This window comes from Diorhabda carinulata, chromosome 5 (genome assembly GCF_026250575.1).
Source record: "Diorhabda carinulata isolate Delta chromosome 5, icDioCari1.1, whole genome shotgun sequence".
In the NCBI taxonomy this organism is placed as follows: Eukaryota; Metazoa; Arthropoda; class Insecta; order Coleoptera; family Chrysomelidae; genus Diorhabda; species Diorhabda carinulata.
Window position 1 is genome coordinate 25110721 of NC_079464.1, and position 16570 is coordinate 25127290.

At 33.2% G+C, this 16570-nt stretch overlaps 1 protein-coding gene across 4 annotated transcripts in view; it reads left to right on the forward strand.

The window, feature by feature from the left end:
- The window catches only part of LOC130894010 (connectin-like), a 395417-nt gene that overhangs the window by 331533 nt on the left and 47314 nt on the right, over positions 1 to 16570 (forward strand). For 3 of the 4 annotated variants that reach the window (XM_057800512.1, XM_057800514.1, XM_057800513.1), the window contains 2 exons: positions 6568 to 7347; positions 8437 to 8680. In XM_057800512.1, coding sequence (XP_057656495.1) covers positions 6568 to 7347; positions 8437 to 8680 — 1024 coding nt within the window. Of the gene's footprint in view, positions 1 to 6567; positions 7348 to 8436; positions 8681 to 13445; positions 13515 to 14319; positions 14597 to 16570 lie in introns of those variants that run through there. The other variant, XM_057800515.1, reaches the window with a different exon arrangement.

Here is a 16570-nt window from a genome sequence, read left to right on the forward strand (position 1 = left end):
CGAACCAAGATTCCTTTTTTATATCCTCTATGAATTGTAATAAATAGGTTTCCAAGTTTTTATAACATATTTTTATAATAATAGAATCTAGCATCTCAAGATGTCCATTGAGGCGATAGTCCCCCGATAGGACTTCTGTTAGTATTCGTAGGTCGCTTTTACTTATGCTGATACATTTAGCTGGTTAGTTTCCCAGGAAGTCTTTGCCTGTATCAGTTCTTATAGGTTGTTCCAATGGTTAGTTTCTCCCCTATTCATCTTCCTTATATTCCTTTCCAATGCTTCCTATATTGTTCTGTAGCCGATACCACAAAAACGTTCAGGTCCTATGAAGGGTTTGTCTGCCCCTACTTTAGCGAGTCTATCAGATATTTTGTTGCCCTACACTCCGGTGTGTCATGGTTCCCATTTCAGGGGAACTTTATTCTTTTTGCCTGTTTTATTTGCTTGTTCAGTTCTCGAACTAGATTAGATCTTATGATATTGGAGCTTAGAGCTGCAATGGCGTCTTGGCTATCGGACAGGATGATGATGTTATGTTTGCGATAATTCCCCTCCAGATTGAACTAGACAAATTTTTAAATTGCCTTTATTTTTACTAAGAAAATGCTAGGCGTGTTGCAGAGGCTTTCAGAGTGTTTGAATTCATACACAATTACCTCTACAATCTCTGGTGTGTACTCCAGACTAATCAAGTATGGCAGGATTTCTTCCTGTCTTCTTCGAAGAAGGTCTGGAAGGATTCCGTCCACTCCTGGCGATGGTTGAAAGGTGTTTATAGCCCTTTTTATAAATTCTCTGATGCAAACGTGTTTGGCTATTGCTGAAGTTTCTCTTGTAGCTTGGCTAGATGACTTAAGCAGACTTTTAAAGTCAAATAATATTTCCAAAGTCAACTGTTAAACATGAATCAGTGCTACCAATCGACCACCTACGTAACGTTGTAATTTACCTAATGTGTATTGATCAATTTTTGTGTAAATAAATAATGTTAATGATATAACAGACGAAAAACTGAATGAAGCTGAAATTCCTTCCAAACTGTTCTAGAAATGAAAGTCATTCTCTGTTTGTACAAACATGTTCGAAAGATGTCTACGTACAGAGCATTATACTAATAATATAATGGAATATTATTTTGAGCTTCACCCTGGAGTAGAGAGAGCTCTGCTCATATTGCGCCATAACTCAAATCACCAAACTCCATTCTCTTTTTTACCTCTGGGTTTATGGTGGACCTAAAGTGCATTACATTACATTAAAGACATTGGGGATTATCTTTATAAGCAGAACCTAGAGGAGAGGGCCTTCCGTTTTTTTTATCTTTTATCGCTAATCAGGATATTTTTATAACATTTTCTTTTGTGTTTTATGCTGTTCTTCCCTCATTTATTTAGTTCTATAATCTACAATATCTGTAACAGCTATTAGGTAAAAGCCAATATATTCGCGTTGACTCATTAAATAGTTTTATTCTTTAAGCACTGTTTTGTCACTAATTTACATATTCAGAGTAAACTACAGAAAACATTTTTTCAGCAAATACAAGTGTAATTTTGTGAAAGTCAATTTTTATGCCACATTTAAAATAAATTTCAACAAATATTGTAGAAATAATGATTGTAGAAATGATAATTATAGGTTGTGTCATACTAATCAACTAAATTGGAAGTTATTTTACAGAAAATATCATTAATTCGAACTAAATTAATGAATTATTGGATGTTCACGATGTTATATATACATTTTCATACAATCGTACATTCGAAATTAAGTCGAACGTTTCAAAAAATTTCAGCACTTGTTACATTTCATCGTCACCAACAAAGCGGTATCGGTATTAAACAGGGTGCTCAAAAAAAAAACCTCGTCTGTGGATAGGTAGAAAACTGAAAAATTATTGGAGTGTGCTTTGTAAGGAATCCATATTCAGGATATACGGCATTGAAAATAAAAATTCACATTTTTTATTACACTATTGTCAACATTGTGATGAGATTTTATGCGAATATATTTTGGTACACGGTTCGTACCAAGTAATATTGAAAATAACTTTTTTTAGGGCTGGATATATCAATCAAAATTTCCATTGTATTGTACCTGAATATCATTCAATTTCACATTAGAAAGATAATCTTGGTTAGGTATACTAATTTTTGATTTGAAAATTATGAAGTTCGATTTGATTTCATTTGGCAAGTGATTTTTGCATTGTAAAATATTGAGCCCTCAACTAATTCCGTCGTGCTCCGCGTTCCTAAGTGGATAGCCATGCAACGACCTTTCTGAAATTGGTGGAGTATACTTGGGAATTAGGCAAATGGATTCGAAGACAAAGTCCTTGCAGTGAGCCTTGCTGTTCAGTCCGAGTAAATATCTAACAGCTCTCTTTTGTAGTTTGAAGATTCGCTTGAATTGAGTTGCACTACACGTACCCCAGAAGGCATGGGCATATCGGGTATAATAAACAGTTAAGGAGGTGAATAAGTTGAGTTCTTTGGAAACTGATTTCTGCGCAAAGCAGGAGGAACTCAATTATTTAGATAAGATGGCAATATATAACTCCCAATTTAAGGAATTATCCACAACAAGCCCTAAGAATTTTACAGAATCCACTTCGTCAATGGTGATGTTATTTAATAAAAAGGCGTCAATGTATTTTTATATGATAAATAAAACCGACTCATGTGAAAAATTGGGGTTGAGGGTTCTCTTTTTTTTTGTAACGTTTCACAATAATCTATTAATCTCGACGTTTCCAAGTTAGTCATGGAAAAGTCTCATTTATTCATAACGATAAATTAAGGATCAGATTTTTGGAACCTTCTTATATATAAAATTAGATATTTTTCATTAAAATTTTCCGAAATACTGCATACACTGAAATGTTATCAATCTTAGGAATGCTTAGGAAACTCGTGTGTAGCTATTTTCCACTATGCAGAAAAAGTTTCTTAGTAGAAAATAGTGAGTTCTGTTGGACCATAACAACAGGAACCATTATTAAAAAATATTATTCCAAATTTAGTTAGTCAAAGCAAATTGAAACATTGTGCGCAACGAATATGGTAAGACAAATACGTCCTCTTCAAGTACAATTATAGACAAGTCCACAAGTGAGACGATTTATCAGAACTGGAAATGGAATTTTGTCAAACAGTACAAAAAAGGACAGCCCCCAATAAAAATTTTTCAAAATGTATTTTTACGGCTGAGGCCACCTTGGAAGTTATTGTTGGGGCATCAGCTTTAGGTAATAAATTAATTGATCCATTCCATTATACCTGGAAAATGGATTCTTTTTAAAATCACTAATTCGTAATATTAGAAGATTTAACGTTAAGCGAGCAGAGATTTTTATGCACAATGGAGCTCCACTGCCTTTTGGTAGAAGGGGCCGTAATTGGTTGAGTAATCATTTTCCGAATCGATGGATTGGTAGAGACGCAGAAGCTCCGATTCATTGGCCTGCTGGGTCATGTGATTTAATCCTTTGGACTACACAGTTTGGTCATATCTTGAGAAAAAAAATTTCAAGGAACAGATGTAAATCACGTCAAGAATTTGAAGAAATAATATAAAACACTTCAATCAACTTATGGATGAATCTTTATTCTTAATTCCTTCTGGTATTTTTCTGTTCAATTATTTTTTACGAACATCCGTTATTACTTTATAATTTTCAAATCAAATGTTTCGAATACGCTAACCAGTAGATATACAGCTCCACCAGGAGGAACTTTTTCGCAAACAATTTTATTATTAATCGTGAAATATGTGTATACATTACAACAATAATAAGCAAATTTTAATGAGCAAATCACAATTATTTTTCAGCTTTTCGCCTATCCTTAAGAACGCCTTCAATATAACCGAACTCGCTTTGTTGTAAGAACTAAGAAGAAATTTAATAAGCTTTGAAATGCTTTGAATCGTCGACTGTTGCAAATGCCACTTTATGATTATGTGGAAATGTATAGAGAGCAATTTGAATATCTAATTTAATCAGTGGTATAAAAATTGATACAGTAGCAAGATATTTGTTGCCCACAAAATCGTTAACCAAGATATCACATTGAAGCCTATTGTAATGTGGAGATACGACATTTTCGAGTGCCTATTATTATTTTCGATTATACATGTGGCAGCCACATCCATAGGCTCGTCTAATAATTCGAGAAATGTTTTTTCGTTGAAAATTCCTTCAAAAAAGTTCACCATCCCAGCTAAATGACCTCTTAAGATTCTTAAAATTGACCATCATCGTCAATTAAGGAAGTTGACAGATGTATTAGATAGGAATTTTTGAATAAACGCGTGAAAAATTCAGTATCTTGAAAATGGCTGCACTAGATGTTAGACTGGTCAGTTACGAAGCGTAGAGATCAGCCGGGATCGCGTAACATACACACGGGTGCGTGAGAAATCCGTCGAAGAACATTCCATCACCTCCTATCATTTCGACAGGTCCTTCTCCTCATTAACGCCACAATTTCGCGCGTAGACTCCTTTCTCTCCTTAGAGTTTCATGGGAGATTTTGGAAAGTCTTATCTTTTTTTTTGTTAAAAGTTATCCTTTCGCTACCTCGGTCGGGTAAACCCTTTCCAGACTTCTTCGGCAAGAAAAGATCTAATCCGAGTGGTCCTTCGCCTTTTTTATAGCTGTGCTTGCTTATAAAATCCAGAGTAACCGTTTCGGGGTTGGCTTCTTTTGGGTTGACTAGAATTAGGAAGAAACATTCTTTCTGATTTTTCGTATTTTTGCACTATTGTATTTTTTTTTCTGGTGTGTGGTTTTGTGCCTCATTTTTCCCGTAATCCTCTCTGATGGACTTGATGAGTTCCCTCGATTCCTCGTCAGAATACGTTGCCAGCTTCTTGTTTTCCAGTGAAAATTTATTGCTAGTCTTAGCAATTATCTGTACGCCCCGATGAGAACGTCAGCGCTGTAGACAAACTTATTTTGGGAGACAGACCCAGTACTATACTCGAATATTCACCACAGACGAGACTTGGCTTCACCACTATATTCCAAAAAGGTACGTCTATAGACCAAGGCGCGCCTGTTAAAACGAAGGTTACACTGTCAGCGGTGGAGGTGCCCTATACCGTGTTTTAGGACATGAACTATGAACTTGATTTTTTCACTGGACAACGAACTGCGACCGCGCGTTATCATAATAACTCCTAATAAACACGGTGAAACCTGTCTACTGATCAAATATTTCAATCCGTAGTGCGATATTGGTGCAAGATAACATCAGACCGCATACAGCTCAGCTTACGATGGAAATGTTGAACGAATTGGGTTGAGAAACACTATAATACCCTTCTTAAATACCCGATTTGTCATCATACAAATTTAATATATTTGGTTTATTGAAAGAAGCACTTGGCGGAATGCGATTCTAAAGCAATGCGCGAATGCTTACATAATAAGCCCAGAAATAGGCAACCGAAAGCTTCCACAGGGTTGCCAGAAGTTTGTAATGTGTGAGGAAGACTAACAAGAGAAACTGAAGAGAGTTTCATCTTTGTAACTTGATAATAAAATTTTTCATAACAAAATTCCCTCGAATAACAGAATATTTATTGATTCCACCATTTATCTCAGTCACCATGTACCTCATTTATGTAAATTCCAATGTATCTATTGAGAACTCATAATCTGATTTATGTTTGAAAGCACGTTTTTCTTTTTTGTGAATTGATGTCATAACTGTATATTCGGTAAATTCACTTCAAATAATTACGGAGAAAATATTTTCTCTTGAGATATTATATTATATTATATTCAATAACAACGTGGTTTTATTTTTATATTTAATCGGATAAAAATATCAATACTCACAACGAATGTCACATAAGATCAGATTATGACAAATTTACTGTTAATGCGCATTCCATGATACTCCGTACAATTAGCACTGTGAATCCAAACGAAAAAATTCGCCATTCCCAGCAGCTGAAGTTATATTCTACTACTTTGACGAAAGGATCTTAACTTAAAAAGTTTCAAAAATCCACTTGTGTAAGAGTTGATGTTGAATGACCATTGTAGGCGCCGCCGGTCGACAAATGTGCTGAAGCACAAAATTATATCGATTTCCCATTTAAAATTTCATCATGAGGTGAAGCTCCATTTCGGTTGAATGAATACGTGAATGAGCATACTTGTCACATTTAGCGTGAAGTTTAACCACATGCTTCCATCGAAACACCATAACATCCATAGAAAATTACTGTTTGATGCGCTTTATCGGTAAACGGATTCATTGGTCCTTATATTTTTAAAACAGATAGTCAGTAGGAAATAGTATAAGGACATTGTTAAGTATTTTATCATACCTCAATTAACAATTAACCACCAATATCGTGCGATTTAACTCCTTTGGATCAATTTCTTTGAGGTTATGTATAGAATCATTCGATAGGTTATTCACAACTAAGACATATCTTGCGAAAAATTTCTTAATATCAATGTCTTTTGAGAGTATATTCTTATGTTATATTATAATTCAAACCTGTGTAAAAAATACCCCTTATAATAACGGTTATTTGTTACAGGTTACCAATATGAAGCTGGCTACGGTTCTGGCAGTTTTATGGATAAGTGAAGCTTCTCTTAAAGAGCTTCGTTTGCGTAAAGGCAAACTAGACACTGTTCCAACTAACATATGTAATCTAGAGCCAACACACAATGACAATATCCGGTGTTTTTGTACAAAAGACATCTACCATCAGATCTCTTCTGCTGAATGCTGGATATTCGGAAAAGTCACTAGAGACAGTTTTATGTGGAAGTTACTGGTGGAAAGTCAACCTTATCTTGCGGAGTTTAATGTTATTTCCAGTAAAAATGGCGATTTGAGCAGTATACCTTTCGATTTCTCCTCTAAAATGCTGTTTTTGAGAAATCTAACCATAAATTTTGGTTCAATAGATACAATTGAGAGATTTGCATTTGGAAATTCAACATCATTACAAAAACTTATTCTATCAAAAAATCAGATCAACTACCTAGAGCAATTCTCTATATCTAATCTGTTGTCGCTAGAAGAATTGGATTTAAGTGAAAACAGAATAAATTTCATACATTCTGCTGTTTTTTTGAACTTACCGCAACTGAAGTACGTACGTTTGAACAAGAACAATATGAGTAAAATAGAGGATAAGGCGTTCGCCGGTTTGAGTAGTGTCTTGGAATTGGATTTATCAGAAAATTTTTTGTGCGATATAAACAATTTGACTTTTTTCGGTTTATCAAAGTTAAAAGTGATAGATTTGAGTACGAATAAAATCATTGGCCTAACTTCGTCGGTTTTCCTGGAGCTATGGGATATTGAGGTGAGTCAGAAACTAGCAAATTTTCTCAGTACTATTACAACGTTTGAATGTGTTATCACAATTAATCATCCCAATTTTGTTCTTAGGATAAGTTGTGCTTTCATTTTATATTAGCGACTAGCTGACACGGCAAACATTGTTCTGCCATATAAATTATATCTACGAAGTATTTTTCTAGTTCAATTATCAGATTATGCGGTATAAAATGCGAACAAATCTTTTTAGCAACCTAATATTTATGCAATATTGAATGTATGCTAGTGAAACCAATGCCCAAATATAGCTCAATCTCACGGTATGTCACATGATGATTATTGCAATATCAAATATATATATATATATATATATATATATATATATATATATATATATATATATATATATATATATATATATATGCACAACATCGATGTTTTCTGGTACATCAGCCAATTTCAAGCAACCTTCACGAAATTCATCCTGTAACGAAGTGCGACCACGATTGAATTCGAAAAACCAGCGAAATCCGGTAGCCAGAGAGCTACTAAAAGTCGAAGCTAGTTGATCGACAGAAAGCTGTTGGTTTAATCCACGTCAAAAATCATAGAAAATCATCGCATGAAAATTTTATGCAATTTAATTCGACTTTTTCATCAAGATGAATGTTTCAAGAATCTGTAAGGAACTCAAATAGCACTCTTATGAGTACACGAATTAAAATGTCAAACTTCATTATGACAATGTCCTATTTGACATATTCAGTATTGCCATATCTTAAAACTTAAGTAACAACCCTCGTAACACTGGAATCATTGCAAAAGTGATATGTTACAATAATTATCTATCCTCATACAAAAATTCTACTTGTTCAGGAAATCAGTGGTATAGTTATATAGTATAGTTCGAAGTATCCATCTCTTTTGTAATTAAAAACCCTCTACGATATCCGACGAATGAATTACTATGAATTGTGAAAAATTGTTTTTCAAACAGATTTGAATCTGCACAACAGAATTGACATTGTTTGATTTCAGAAATATTTTCTCAATATCAATTGTAAAAATATGTTATTATATATATTAATCTCTCAATATTTTCGTATTGTTTTAGGAGCTTTATTTGGACCACAACTACATAGAATTCATCTCTAACAGAGCTTTTGATGGATTAAGATTCTTAAAAATTCTTAGTATGGGACATAATAGACTCTCGAGATTTCCAGCAGGTTTATTTACAAGTGTGTTCACGCTTGTACATCTCGATCTCAGCTACAATCGCCTAGAAACTCTCGTTTTTGATTCGATAGAACAGTTCTACAACAATTTACTTCTCAATGGAACAGTACAACTGCAAGGTAATCAAATTTCACTATTTATATTATTCTTGACGTTTTTTAATAATCAAATATCTATGCAATAAAGCGTATTTTTGAAAAAATATAACGATCATTCTATTCTTCGCCAAGTATCGTCAAACTTTATAAAACAGAATATATTGTTAGTTTGCTTTCATTTGTGGAATGAGTGTAATAAATATATTTATTTCTTTTTAGCTTTATACACTTCTTCCAGCGATGTTGAATAAGTTTAATACCCTTTTTATAATGAGAATCGTCAAGCACCTCAAAATAGCCATGAACTGCCAACATCACCTCTATTTTGTTGCACAATTTTTGATCACTAATCCATCTTTTCAAGTCTGAGAACATAAAAGAATCAGAGGTGGCTAAGTCTGGCGAATAGGATGAATAAGATAGCTATTCAAAAGTTAATTCAATAATTTTGGCCATTGCAATAACGGATGTGTGGACTGCATTGTCTTCATGAAACAACACGTTCTTTGTTTAAACGTTACAATAAGTTGGCATAATACTCGCCATTATAGTTTTTTACTTTTTGGAGGTAGCCAGCTAACGGTATCGGCCTTCTTTAGAGCCGGTTCTCTCTTTTCAGTCAATTTTTTTTATTGTTCTTTTGTTCTCATTTCATCGACCAACGCGTTGCTGGTCTTCGCAGGTTGTACGGCCTCGTTAATATTTTTCAAGCAACTACCGCCACGTCTAGTCAAGCCAGGTACTTGAATCTCATATATAGTCAATAATTATTAATTGTATTAAATTTTGTGGAGCATTTGAATGGGCTCTCCGTGAACAAGATGATAGCGATACTTAGTTTAGTGTTCTATCTCTAAACATGGGACCATACGATGTTTAAGTTGTTCAGGTCTTTTTGTTCAATGGAAACATTGCCACCGTTTCTTAAGAGTAATAAGGAGGTGAATATGTGGAGTAGTGCTTAGTGATTTATATTTTTTTTGTTCAAAGCCCGCTCAAACAATCCATAATTTCAACAGAGAACACATATGAGAATCTTTTAGCATATAATTTTTTTGCATAGTAGCCATAGTACCTTCAATTTTCCATAACCAGCCATCAAGGGTTAGAATTTATTTATTTAAATAAATACAAACTTACCATTGGCGTGGTACTTAAAACCATATTTTATTGAACTAGTTAAATACTATTTCGTAATAAGAACATGAGATTTCAAAAGGTATATTGAATATAATTTTTATATCGATTATATCTTTCTCTGCAGATATTGATATTTCCATATAACATTTATGGGGTTATAGTACAAGGTAATGTATAAGGAATATCAAACACTCACTTCTCGTAAAGTGGAAAAAATTAACATTCCATTGACGTTCGGATGAAGGTTATCCATTTTCAAAATGTTCTCAATTAAGGTCAAATCATTTCTCTTCCTCTAACTTCCAACTCTTACAGATCCCTCTGCATCAAACATTAGAAAAAAATGTAAAGTAAAAAAGATTGAGAATCCATATATATTCTCATCCATCTTTTTGTATTTTAATCTATCAATGAATTTTGAGTTAATCTCTCATTTGCATGCAACGCTGTCATTAGTAGAAACGCTTAATAGCGGACTTATCAATGGCCATCATAATACAGATTTTGATCGATACGATCGTTCGTATTTTAGACTTGGGAGGTTAGTAGTGCTAATTAACTGATGATTTGAATTAGGAAATTTACCAGTTGTTAGTATTTCCATGGATAGACTCCAAGAAATATCAAATAATACGTAGTCCGATGTATATCTGTAAATTATCGACAACATTCATATGCTGTATGACATTAGACTGTTCCCTTTATTTATATAGTCGTGTAACTTTATTATCACGTTGTATTGTTATGAGAATATTTTATTTATAAAGGGAGGGTATACAGAAAATAGTAAGAAAACAAACTGAGGAGATTTTTATTGGAACAGCAGAAAAGTATCTAATCAGAATTCGGAAGAAATGCCGTTTTCAACTACCAAATAACTTGAAATGATGCAATACAACGTGCACTGCCATGCAAGACGCAATATTTCTTGATCAAAAAGAGGAAGTTCAGCTGATTGTTTAATGCAAAATGTGCCATCACTTGCAAGTTGTAATCCTTGAAAGGAGTCTAGTTACTTTTGGCGTAACAACAAACTTGTCCATCAGGCTCCAATAGCGAGGCAGCAGCAGATATTATTATTGTCAGCTATTTACTGATCACGTTTTTCTTGTTCATCGTATTCAGCTACTTTATATTCAATTTTAAAACCGGTCACAGAATATTAAATAAAAGTTGACGTTAGGAATCAATGGAATAATTTTGTAAAACATGCATGCAATTTCTTGCACGTTGTCTTGCACTATGACAAGCTACCTCAGAAAAAGACTGAAAATTTAACGTGCGTTTTGTGATTTGCTTTTTCCCGCTTCACTCATGTTAACTTTCATCACTTACGTTCATATATCGGATCCAACTTAGAAAATTTTACCACAAATCGGACTACAAATTGGAAAGCGAATGCCCTGCTTTACAAGTTTTGTTTTTGATTTGAAAGCTTATAGGTTCATAACTTTGAAAATGGGGTGATTCTTTGAATTCTAATAGTATTTCGAATTCAACTTGCTCTAAAGATACCTTCTATATGCATTACTTAATAGTTTGCAATAAATCTACATAGACGGTTTCCGAACGCCATCGCTAACATAATTGTGGACTCATGTTGTTAGAATCAATATTCGTATATATTCTGTGAAATGTAATAGATGGGTTATGAATTTATAAACAAACATCGGTGTCAAGTTGCACTCTCTAATAATTCAATGATAATAATCCCGCAAATAGAGTTTATGTTGGAATTTGAAGCAAATAGTGATTGTGAGAGTAGATAAAAAAATTATATTTCAATATATCACTCAAAAGACATAAGAGAGAAATCAAAACACTGATATTTTGACAAAAACCTGAAGATTAAATGTACGTAGAAAACTTAATTGGTATATGTAGGAATATACCATGAAAAAAATGAAATAAAAATTGGAGGGTCACTCAACGGTGGGTTTAAGAGAGAAAAATTAGAAGCTTGCTTAATACGAGAGCTGCTACTAAGTTCCGAGATATGACAACACTGATATGAATATGTCAAATTTGACAATGTCATCATGAAGTTTGACATGTTATCATACTAGTACTATTTGAGTTATTTACAGATACTTGATACATTAACCTTGGTCAGAAAATCGAAATGAATCAATAACATTTTCTATGATTTTCGACGTGGATTGAACCACTAGCAGTATACCAATTAACTTGTTTCGACTTTTGTTAATGAAGCATCATCTGGAGTAAGCGTGTTCTGCTGGTTTTCCGATTTCAGTCGTTGACCCGCTACAGGAGGAATTTCTTGAGGGTCGTTCAATATCGATGTTGTATCAGAATACATCGATACCGTGCTTAAAATGATATTTCAAAATATTTATTCGCGTTGGATACCACATAATTTGACAATTGCACAAAAGATGCTCGTGTCGGTTGGTGTGAAGAGATGCTGAAAAAATTCAAGCGCGGTGCTTTAGAGGGCGTCTATAAGACACGATGAATTAATGGACTATATGGATCTCTCAAGAAGAGCCAAATCCAGTTATTTCGACTAAAAAATTCTATAGCCGGAAATTTTCACTCATGGCTTCAATAATTGTTTATATCCTTATGCCGCGAAATACCTTCTTAACGTACCCAAAAGAACAGTTATCGCCGAGGCAATATAATTTTTAGGTCGTTGGTCTAAAATCAACAGCAGCTCAATTTATTTAACAATGTCACCGTTTGCTATGGAATGTTCCAATACATACAAAATATTTTTACAGTTTTTGAAAAACGTCTGATAATAATAGCGATATTTCAGTACCTTCCGCTCCTCCTGAACTCAAAAGCGTTGTAAATTCGGCGCTTTCCGTTTTTAGCCCGAAAAATCTAAACGGCAGTACGAAAAATGTTACGGCGAGTTTAAAGATTGGTGTGACGAATAGAATAGTAAGACGATGTCTGAAAACATTTTATTGGCTTACTTGATGCAGAAATCAAAAGTTGTAATAATTTCAACTTTATGGAGCATTTAATCCATGCTGAAGTACAAGCTGAACATCCGAGACAACATCGACATCAAGCAGTTTCCAAAATTAGTACCATTTCTAAAAAGAAAAACAGTATGTGATCGAGCAAAAAAATCTGATGTTTCAAGGCGTGAGCAATTTGATACATTCCTGAAAAAAGCTAATGAAAAATACTTATTGTTAAAGGTGATTAATTTTTTTATTCATTGTAGTGATTTTTGTAGTTAGTTTTGACAATGGGAATATCTGATGCCTTGCGACGAGATGAGTGAGTAAAAATGGTCAATGGAGATATTCAGGAAGAGAATGTTGTATTAATAGTAACCATTCCTGATACCAAGACGGATAAGAAGCGTCTTTTCACTGCTACTAATATTGAGGAACGAGTACAAAATTCCGTGGTGCCTGGAATTTTGTAAATCGACCCAGAATAAGTCGAAAATAGAGAATAAAATTCTTTCATATCTCGCTTCGTTTTCAAGATATCCATACTTGAATTTGGAACAATTTATTTTTATTCAATATTTTTCTATATCAACCTAACGTAACCTAACCTTCTCGAGGTGCACTTTGAGTGTAAAAAATTGTCTAAAAAATTTTTTTCGCGTGAGGATTATTTTAGTTTTATTTTATCATTATTTTTTTTCTTATGTTAGGCTTCGCTCAATCGCCCCAACGAACACCGGACCCTGGTCTGCCCAAAAGCCACAGGCCCCGAGGAACGGGTGAGAAAGGGGAGTTTGGGGGCAGATAAATTCGGAGAGGGTAAATTTGGAACGATTTTTTACAGTCAATTTTCTTATTCTGTTGATTTTGTCGTTAAAAATAGGATAAATAATGGCTAGAGAACTTTTTCAGGATAATTGTGAAATACTATAGTAGTATGGCTTTTCAATTATGAAACAAACGAAAATAAATAACTTTTGAAAGCATTCAGAACGTACTTTTTGCTCGAAAGAGAATATTTTTACATTAAATTACTAATTAAATCTTCAAACTATCATTAAACATTTTCTTGTTAAATGTTAAATTATATTTATCACAGAGTGATGAAAGTTATCAAAAATGGCTCATTTTGTTATAAAAATCTGTTTTCAATATAGTTTTGGAGTATCGGGGTAAATAATATGAAAATTTAATAAAAAATCTTTTGTTTATTAAAGTATTGTTTATTGAAGTATTGAACGCCATCTGTTCAATCAAGCGAATTTTGAACTAACGTTTGATTATAACTTTAACTATGAATATCTCGAAAACGAAGCAAAATATCAAAAAATTTAAATCTCTATATTCGATTTATTTTGATCTAATTAAGCCAAATCCGCTTAAATCGCTGCGCCACGGAAATCGTACTCTCCCCAATATTGATTTCATAAAAATTTTTTGAATATGCAGCTCTTCGACCAAAACATATTGCGGAAAGTGCACCGCACAAGTGGTTAGAGTGTATACCATTGGGAAAATGCCTAGTATGATTGCCAAGTAACTCAGATTACCAAATCCTTAAACATACACCGGTCATTGTTTTAGGAGAAGTTCTGCCTCGCTGCTTGCCATTACTGGAGCTGATAGGTTGATGGAAGTCCACGACAGTGGCGAAAGGATATATAGAAGACTCTATCAAAAATAAGAAGCAAATTTCCATCTGGCTTGAATGTAGGCAATAAACAAACGCACTTCATGTAGTTGCTTCCTCATCTGGAGTTAATAAGTAATAATAAAAACTGTACAATTAATGTTAATATTCATCCTGAATAATATAAGTACTTATGTATTTGTTGGTATTCAATAAAAAATAATCGTTGTCTTTGTAGTATTTTAGTAATGTCAAATTTGGAAGTGATCTTTGGATTCGCGGCCGCGAAATTAAATTTCGCGAACTGTGCTGAGAACGCGAAATACTTTTATTTGAGTTAAGTAACAATTCTCCAAATAAATGGATTGGTACAGGTGCGTGAGGTCCGATTCATTGGCCTCGTCGGTCATGAGATTTTAATTCCTTAGATTACAGTTTGTTCGTATCGTAAAGAAAAAGTTTATGCTACAGAGGTAAATTCACCTCAAGAATTAAAAGATAGAATTCAACGTCACTTCAATGACCTCATAGGTGACTCCCAGCTAGAAGATCAATGAATTCTGCAGAAAAACAGGTTAGACCAATGTATTCGTGAAAACGTGAGACATTTTGAATACCTTTCTCAATTGAATTTTATTTGATGTTATTAGCCTTTTTATCGATTTTCATTTTGTGTTTTTTTGTTCAATCAATACATTTATCATAACCTCATACCAGCATCGGTAATTACTCCATTTATAAATCAAAATATTCCAAAAACGGTATACAGTATCGAGTTTTAGCAAGAGTAACTTTTTGATGTAAGATCAAATAATGTTTAAGCTCATTCGAAATTTTGATTGATAGATTTAATATTAAAAAAGTTATGTTCACCACTACTAGGTACGAACAGTATAACTAGCGCCCTCTATGCGTGTTAGACAAAACATATTCGTATAAAATTTCAATTTGATGTTGCATGTAGTTGCGGCAAAATCGTGAAAAATGCGTATGGCGTTACAAAAATTTTTTACTCAGCAAACCTCAAATATTTTTTACTTCTCTATGTATCCTAGAGACGGAATCTCATTTTTTTAAGCACCCTGTATAGTGATAAGTCCTAGGCACATAACCTGCTGTTTCAGTTGTTTTTATTATTATTAAAATGAAGATTCGCTGTGTTTTATCAAAATTAATTTTTATCCTTTTTATTATTGAAGCAAGTACCTATGAATTTTTTTGGTTATCATTGTAATTAATTACTTGGCATATTACATATTGAAGTTTGAATCAATTATAACAGAGGATAATCAGATGTCCTAAGGACTCCCAGACCACTTGTTCCTTTCTTCATTATTCTTTGTTCATTCCATGTACTTGAAAATGTTTATTACAACATAACTGAATTGCTGGGTTATTCGGTCCAGAGAATACCTTTGTTCATTTATTAGCTCATATAAATCCGCCTCATGTTTTAAATATTCCATTTCAGCTATTCAATTCTAAATTATATCCTTTTGAATTCAACATAAATCAGACTAAACTTTCATTACGTTTGGTTTGATAATACAATTTAATTCATTCATAACAGAATGCAAAATAAACTGATCAAATTTAACGAAAATAATATTATTTCGCTTAAATTATGGTTGGGTTTCAAGTGATGCTAGAGAAATGGATTTTTTGTGTGTGTTTTTCTTTGAGAACTGAAAATATTATTCAAACAGAACGTGATTAAATTTAGAATCCATTATAACATATTTACAATATATAGATGAAAAAACCACTTCGGAGTCTTAGAAGTATGTACGGAGCTGAAGCCAGAGTCAATAATGGGAAAAAGAAAAGGATCACGTCTTGTTTTCAACAGATTGAGGGGACATTAGATGTAGAAATAGAGAGAATATTCACTTGCTGAAGTGTCATAATGACGTTCTTAAAGTCAAAGTCAATTATTTTCGTGGACCTTCACAATTCCATATTTCCTTAAACGTAGTTTTATAGCTTTGTACAGCTAATAAATTGTTTATTTACCCATTCTATAATAATAAACAAATAATATGTTGGAAACTATCAATATTATATGTTCTTAGTAAAATTAAAAGTTTAGAAAAAAACAAGTGAAGGAGTCGTCGCCATCGCCATGGACCTTAATTTATAAATTTGAGATCATTAGGACTCACATTTTGGTTAATTTTCTAAATTTTTTCCATATAATGCTCAAAA